The 8,280-nt window shown below is 40.8% G+C and overlaps 2 protein-coding genes across 2 annotated transcripts; both read left to right on the forward strand.

Annotated features, from left to right (window-relative positions):
* The first annotated feature begins 1,252 nt into the window (after positions 1-1,252).
* LOC117262423 (uncharacterized) lies at positions 1,253-2,564 on the forward strand. The gene is made up of 5 exons (XM_033635384.2): positions 1,253-1,358; positions 1,524-1,801; positions 1,885-1,910; positions 2,005-2,110; positions 2,207-2,564. Exons 2-5 carry the CDS (start codon positions 1,682-1,684, stop codon positions 2,258-2,260), a joined length of 306 nt encoding a protein of 101 aa, XP_033491275.1. The 5' UTR covers positions 1,253-1,358; positions 1,524-1,681; the 3' UTR covers positions 2,261-2,564.
* Positions 2,565-5,219: 2,655 nt separating this feature from the next.
* Positions 5,220-7,519, forward strand: bncr (bouncer). The gene is made up of 2 exons (XM_033635380.2): positions 5,220-5,632; positions 6,854-7,519. Exons 1-2 carry the CDS (start codon positions 5,625-5,627, stop codon positions 7,242-7,244), a joined length of 399 nt encoding a protein of 132 aa, XP_033491271.1. The 5' UTR covers positions 5,220-5,624; the 3' UTR covers positions 7,245-7,519.
* Positions 7,520-8,280: the final 761 nt, after the last annotated feature.

An 8,280-nucleotide genomic window follows, 5' to 3' on the forward strand; every position in this document is an offset into this window, starting at 1 on the left:
AAATATAAAAACATGTAAAAATGCATGTATGATGATCAACACAATATAAGATACTAAAAAATAACATAATTGTTGTTGGTCGGACAACTGCCTGTCACATCACAATTTAATGTCTCTAAAATAGTTGATCAGTCATGCAGGAATATCTGGATAGTCCAGCTCTCTTATATACTCAAAAAAGGATCCCACATCATGTAAAATTTCCTCAGAGAGCCCCTCATTATGCACCTGATTCTTTCCAGTTTGACAAAATGAAGGACTTCCCTCATCCGTCAAATGTGTGAAGGAGGTGTTGGGGACTTCCTTCAGAGTGGTACTGTGGGTGGAGTTACACCAAATTATGCAATCATAGCAGATTTTCCAGTAACCCTCGACAGTGATCCAAAGATTTCCCCCCAGTACGTCTGTAATGCAGGACAAGACCAGAACATGTGTACATGGCTCGCCGGTGCTTGGCTACACCTGTCACAAGTCGGGTTCACATCTTAATATATCCTAGAGAGCCTAACCTTTGTGAAATGAGCGCAACGTGGAACCTTAAAGGAACAGCGTGTAATATTTTAGGGGGATTTAGTGGCATCTAGTGGTGAGGATTGGGGACTGCAACCAGCTGAAAATTCCCCTAGTTAGACTTCCTTCATTGTGTTCATTGTTCAGGAGGTTTTTACTGTAAGTCAAATTATCCGCAGAGATTTCTTCCTGTTAAAAAGAAACTGTAATTTAAACCAGTAAAAACATTAAATAAAGCAGTCTGATGTTTAAAAATCTGTGTTTTTCTGACACTGCCCGATGTGAAGGGGCTGCTAACTACAGCGGCTGATGCGAAAATGCAAAAAGCCCTATCTAGAATCAGTTTTTGGTTTGTTGGTTTTGGGCCACTGTATAAACATAGTGGTGCAACATGGCGATCTCTGTGGATGCAGACCCTCTGCCTATGTAAATACGAACAGCTCATTCTAAGGTAATGAAAACACAACAATTCTTATTTTCAGGTGATTATACACTAAAGAAAATATACTTAATTTATTCAATTTCTTCCAATATATCCCCCTAAATCCTTCACACTGGACCTTTAAAGCAATAATCAGAATATATCACCACACCATTGTGCAGTTATTGTTCCTACTGGAAACCTTTAATGTATTTGTGTTAATTTTTGAAACAATAACAACTTGTAATGTGTGTAATCAGCACATACATCCAGTCTAACTAAACCGACAGCTTACATCACATCCACTCCTCATTAAGGAATGTCATTGGGCAGGTTGAGGTATGTGAGCACTGCGTTTCTTCTGTGAAGGGAAATGAAAGCAGCGAGAGGGAAACGTGTGTTCCTGTATTCTACACGATACTGTGAGGTAAGATGAAATTATTTATTTGTTTTTTAGCTAAGGAATGTTTTGGATGTTGTAAAGTTAAATTTCATTCATTGATTATTTGCAGTGGGTCATTTGAAACAGTCATACTGACTCTTGGATCATAAATCTCTTGGTAAACTGTGGCTACTGTTTGACTCTCTGTAGCAATGCTGATGAGTCTTCCTGGGGTTGAGTAAGCCCAGCGTGGCCTTTCAGTGGGAATGACAGCAGCAGCATCCCACTGAATGTGTCACAGAGGTGTCAGCTGAGGTGCACCGAGCAGAGTGGTGTACTATATAAGGGCGGAAGTTGAGCAGAAAGAAATGCATTTCAACCACACAACTCCCCACATTTCACCCTCAAAACCCAGACCTGGATTTCCTGGTTACTATGCACTCATCATCGTTGTGGTACTCGTACTGATTGGATGTGTGGTGGCGATGGTAAGAATAGTTCTGCATGTTTATTTTAACATGACAGCATCATAGGTTTATCTTTAAGTTTTTATTTTCATGTTTCTCTTCAGGTTTATTTTATCAGGAGGAAGTCAAGGTTAGTTGGTTTCTGTGGTTTAAGCATCACTTTCAGATCAGTTTGAAATATTTTATGTTTTGTCACATTTTTTCATTTGTATGCTTCACCTCAGGTTAGATGAGCTGCGCCACAGGCTGATTCCTCTGTACAGCTACGACCCCGCAGAGGATCAAGAAGAGTGGGAGAACTCTGCCAGGGACGATGAGGAGGAGCTGACTGTGAGCAAACCACTAAAACTTTACTAATCATACACCTCCATTTTCTATCATATCATGAAAATTTCAACTTATCCAGAATTTATTTCTTATTTTCAGGAACCTTTGTACAAGGAGGGAAAGCTTGCCTTTTCATCGCCCTACGGAACATGAACAGACAATCAAGAAAGAAGAATGTGGCCAATTACAAGATGATTTTTTCCTTTCTATTTTGTATCGCAGATGCTTTACAAACAGAGAGTGGCCGCTTTGTGAGGTTTAAAAACACGTGGATGACACTCAACAGCTCTGAACACCACATTCCCATGTTCTGTGCAGAGCAGCAGGTGGTGCTGTGATCCTGTCTTTTGGATTTTTAGAGTCTGGATTTTGTTGTTGTTGGTAAAGACTGTACAAAGTGCATTGAGACATTAAGCAAGATGATATTTTTGGGCAATAAACTGAAGGCTAAAATCAATTTCTTTTGTGTTTGCTTTTCATCATCACCTTCCCAGTTTAAGAGTCTTGTCTTGCAAATATGTGAACACTTCCCCAAAACAGTTAATAGATCTCTGAAAAAAGACCCCAAATTCTATTGGATTAACTGTGTTTTAAAAAAAATGGAAAGCATCTATTCACAGCTGATAGAAATTACTTGCATAATTATGAATTTCTAATGTACCTGTGTAATCAGCAGTTTCTATCCATCCATATAGACTGCACCTCTGTGTTACTCTTTGCAAACATGGATCAAAGAGGCCAAAGACACACAAATTAATCTAATATTAAAATGAATGAATTAAACTTTCTGATGAAACGTCTTTTTAAATAGTGTTTCAACAGGGCCTCTCAAAAGAATTTAAAAAGTGCAGGAGCAGAGTGCAGCAGGGTTTCTTATCTCCAATAAAATCCTCTTTGGAGACAAGAATGAAGTTAATGCTTTGAGTTGCTTGCTTGTATTTTTTGGCATGTACTATAAAGTACATAAAGTATTACCAAATGGCACAGACATATAGCACAAAGTAACGTTGATATTAATAGCTGTATTCTGTATTTTGTTGTCCATTGTGTCATGATTAATTTAATTATATGTTACATGTTTTTCTTGATTGCTAAAACACATATCTTGAGACAATGCTCCATTTCCCAAAACTCTAAACACAAATCAATAACTGCACACTCATTTTCACAAACTTAAAACTATCCTCACATAACGTAATAATTTTACATCTAAATCAAACCTTGCCCTCAGAAAACACACGTAAGCTGTCAAAAACACAGACTACATGACTGATTGTTAAACTCTGGAGGGATAAAACAGTGCTACCAAAATGTTAACAATATATTTTCAGAGCAATAATGTGAAACTTTACTGTAAAATCACAGCACTGACTTTCCAGCTAACCCTTTCAGGAACAGCTTGATGAGAGAAATTGAAAGCAGTACTGTAATATACTGCATAACTCTTACAGTGGATGAGGGAATACTGCTGCTGATCTTTGCAATACCACACTGACAAAACACGTGAGGAAGACTCCGTGCATGTGCAGCACATGTACAGATTACTCAGCAGCAGCATTCTTAACATCTCATCTCAGCTCTGGGTCAGGCCATGATGTCTCATCAACCTCACACATTACGTTTGCTCTTTCCAAGTAGTGTGGGGAAAATGTCTTTGCCTGCCTTATCCAACCCTGGAGGGACACATCACCACAGGCACCCACCACTGGTGGAAATACTGATGCTGTCAGTTCATTGGAGGACTACCAGGTCTTCAATTATTGGAGTTTGAATTTCCTTTAATCGGACGGCATTACTGACCATCACCATATTCACCAGGGTGGGCTCCTGCTCAGCTGTGAGAGGTCTCTGCCTGCCTACAATAGAAAGCTATATATATATATATGTATATAGCTTATTGACCTGTGCAGTTCTGATTGTGTGTTAAGTTTGTAGTTTAGTGGTTGCACCTTGAGAAAGTTACTTGTATTGACAGCATGTGTTTTGTAAATGAACACAGTGCAGTGATTGATTTATTTGTCCACTTTCGCGTTAGGTTTTGCAGAAAGTGTTTTGAATATTTAAATATCTGTGAAAACAAGTGAATAGTGTTAAGAGTTTTGGGAAATGTGTCTTTCTTTTGGTAGATGGCATTAAGGTTTGGGATGCGTAGTTAATAGGCTCAGTTACAATGTGAAAAACTGTAATTTGACCACAAGTTGGATGGGAATATTTGCTTTTGTATCATGTTTTTAATGTTTTGGTTGTTAAAGCATTTTGCAAACAGTCTGTCATTTTGGCCAGCAACTTTCAAAAATGTGACTTCTGCCTGGACAAATGTGTTCAAGCACATGAGAAACACTGTAAGCTCAGAGGGCTTCAAAGACACACCTGTTTCTGCTTGGTAATCAGAAGGGTTGCCGGTGTCTGGAGGTTCCTCAGGTTGACACGTCTTCAAACGCTCTTGGGTTTTTTTACATACAGGAGGATGGGATCACAAAGAAAGAGCAGGTGAACATTCATCTAAATAAAACAATTCAAACCTCTAACTGATGATTGTGACTAACTGTGTGTGTGTGTGTGTGTGTGTGTGTGTGTGTGTGTGTGTGTGTGTGTGTGTGTGTGTGTGGATTTACATCAGTCTGGATGTCTTTTTGTTGGGACCACACTGGTTCCTGACCTCCATCCTGTTGGCCACAGCTCTGGTTCTACCTGCTCTGAGCCTCGACGGCCTGCTGTGTCACTACTGTCCCCTGCAGCACAAAGGCAAGTCCTGCTCCAACCTCACCAGCGAGTGTCTGCCTAATCAGCGCTGCGCCAGCTCCAGAGGACACTACGGCTCCTTCCACATTCTGTCTGCTCAGGGTTGCGTGGACACTGAACTCTGTGGCTCTTATGAAATCATCTCTTATCGAGGGGTCAAGTTCAACGTCAGCCACACCTGCTGCTGCAGAGACAACTGTAACAGCCGACCAAAGTCTGACACCAATCTGAAGACGCTGCTGGGGATGATCACAGACAAGATAGAGCACAGTCACATAAATGATGTTCTTAGAGAGGAGTCTTTGGATTCATGTGCAAATTACACATCGTCAGGGAGCTCAACATTACCTGCCACTGCATCATAAGTGCTTGGAGACAGCTGGGAGAGGCCTGTTGGCCATAGGCACTCACCCAAGTCTCCTAAAGGACACTAACATTTGTCTGTGATTATTAGTATTTTTCTAAATGAGAAACAAAATGCATGAGTGTTTTGTGATTACATTTTTGCTCCAGAGAGAAAAGGTGGACTTGTCAGCCATCCTCCTGGTGGAACAGAGTAAATGCTGACATCATCTCTGTGGTTACTGATGAATGCAGCATAATTAAAGCACCCTTCCTACTTGCTGTAGTTCCTCTGTGTGGATTTTTGAAGCAGGTGTGCTGGGTGGGAGGTGTGGCCTGTGAGGGGAGATCTGGAGTCACTGGTGACATTAGAATTCAGCAGGAGAAGCTCTGAAAAGTTTTGACTGTTTAAGTGGAATTAAAATCTTTAAATATGTGCAGGTGAGTCTTCATTATGCTGTTTTACTGAAATTGTTTCTGTCGTCACTTTCTGCCTTTAAATCCTTGAGTTTTTTTGAATGTGACAATCAGTGGAGATCATTAACACCTGTGTGAAAGAATGAAGGCTAGGATACTTCTAAAGGTAACATGGTGATTTTTTCTGGCTGTAGTGATGGTCTTGGGGAAAAAAAGAAACATGAAAGAATGGTGATACACCAAAGTCAATATATTGGTCATGTGGAGCCCTGCAGAGCCTACGAAATCTTTTATATTGCATCTTTTATGACTCTGGAGGAGCTTTGTCAAGTCTGAGATAATTACTAAAGTGATGTGACTTAATTCTGGCTCTGACACCACAAATGTTTAACAGGAAGTCTGCAAACTGGGGAAGTAGCATTTGAAATATTGGCATTTACAAGGCCAAGAAGGTCTAGATGAGCTGCATTATGGGAAATGTAGGCCCCAGAGTTTTTGGAACTTGACACATGCAGTATTTTAAATCTCTCACAAGTGCCCTCACTTTGTAAAAGCGCAGTACGAAACTGCTAGTTCCTAATTTCTAGTAGACTAGACTAGATCTTGGTAAAGATAAGTTATTTACAAAGCATCTAAACCCTTAAGTTAGCTCCTTAGGTGAAGAACTGTTAGGAGTAGGAAGGAGGACTTTTAAGAGGCTTAAGAATTTTTAAGCAGAGGAGAGAATAGCAGAAGGACAAAGAGGTAACACTGAATGACAGTGAGTTAATGAAACTTTAGAGATTATATTGTGCAGGGATAATGTTTGTGGTTGATATCATTAGAGAAGCGTTCATGTCTCGATGCAATAATACCAAAAATGAAAGTGCTAATAAGCAACTGTAAAAATGGAATAGTGCAGCAGTGATGACTTGAGTCTGTCCATCCTTCCATCAGTGCTTCATATTGTGATGCAGTTCATGTTGTTTCCACTGGGTGTCTGCACCTTTTTATGATCAACAAATGGCATTTTTTAGAAGACTGCATCATACCTTGCAGTGGGGTCAACCACACCTTCTCACCAGGGTAAAAGTTTCAGAGTTGCGTGAGAGTTTTCCTTAATCACTCCAAAGCTGGGTCTCTGCTGGAGATGTTTCGGCTAAGTTTGTGAATACGGCCCCTGATGTTCTCCTTAAGTTCAGATTTTGTTTTTTATAGCACAATATTTGGTCATTAAGATACCAAATGCCTCTCTTTAACTTGCAGGCCGAACACGTTGCAGCTTGTGCACGTTGCCATGCTGTGGTTCTACCTTCTCCTCCCCTCACTGCTCTGTGACAACCTGCTCTGCTACTACAGCCCCGTCCTGGAGAAGGACAAGACATCTGAGCTCATTGTGACGGAGTGCCCTTCTGACGAGCTGTGCTACAAGGCAGATGGTCGCTATGGCAACCACAGTGCCCTGTCGGCCAGGGGCTGCATGGCAAAACAGGACTGCAGCCAGGTGCACAGCGTCCGCCACAAAGGAACCGTCTACACCATGAGCTATGCCTGCTGTGATACACCACACTGTAACTCCTGCCCGGGGGTCGCAACCACATCCCTCTACATCACTGTTACACTTCTGACTGTAGCTGTGATGGCCGGCAGCTTGTGACCGAAGACACCTGATGCGCTATGTTCACTAGAATCTTTAGAGGTTCATCTCAAAGGGGAAGATGCTTTTGTAGTTCAATACCAAGTGAGCAGTGCTCTGTAGCTTCAGCATGGAGTAATGCTGATGGTCTACAGAAGTATGTGGTGAACACCCAGCCTGAAGACACTGAGGTGTGCACCAAGCTAAAGGCAGAGATTTCAACATGTTGTTTTATATCTTGGTGACAAAAATATGTTTTTATAAATGTTTTAATGTCTTTAAATAAATATTTGAATAAGAAATTATACTGTGCTCTTTGGGTGTTTTCAGGCCCTTCTCCTTCTCACACAAACACACACACGAGATAAGGCTGGCAGTATATTCTTCTTATTGTCAACAAATAGATTTCCGTATACTCACGTAACTTATTCTTCTGTACCACAGAGCTCCACTTAGCCACACCTTTCCACTGAGTACCACGTTCCCTCATCACAATGAACACGGGCACTGTAGTTTATTTTGAGTCAGTCCCACATACACCATCCTGTGGCTGCAAACACTTACTGGAGCATCAACTGTGTAATAATTTGCAGCTGAAAATAGTCCCCAACAAATGCAGTGAAATGTTATACATCTTTGGATCCAATGGGCATGGGCTTTGTGCTGAGTGCCTCAGACAAGGAGGGTAGGTCAGGAAGTATTTAGAAATGCACCCAATCATTTACTATATTTAGATGCACATTAATATTTTACTGTTATTCTGAATATGACAATATTCTGAATTCCTTTTGGATACTCTAAATTAGGCCTTCCCTAATGAGGCTTTTCCTGATTAAGACATGGGATGTGCAAATATCGTGTAGAAGATTGTTTCCCCATCGATGTCTCCTGCTACCTGCTACCAAAACCTGAACCAAACTTTTAGCCATAACCCTAACCGCGAGGGGGGAAGCACTATTTGACAGGGCAACATTTTGATGCAACACCGGAATTATTTAGGTTCTAGGTGCAATCTTTGGGCATATACTGTGCATACAGAGCATTTAGAATATGCATC

This window comes from Epinephelus lanceolatus, chromosome 5 (genome assembly GCF_041903045.1).
Source record: "Epinephelus lanceolatus isolate andai-2023 chromosome 5, ASM4190304v1, whole genome shotgun sequence".
In the NCBI taxonomy this organism is placed as follows: Eukaryota; Metazoa; Chordata; class Actinopteri; order Perciformes; family Serranidae; genus Epinephelus; species Epinephelus lanceolatus.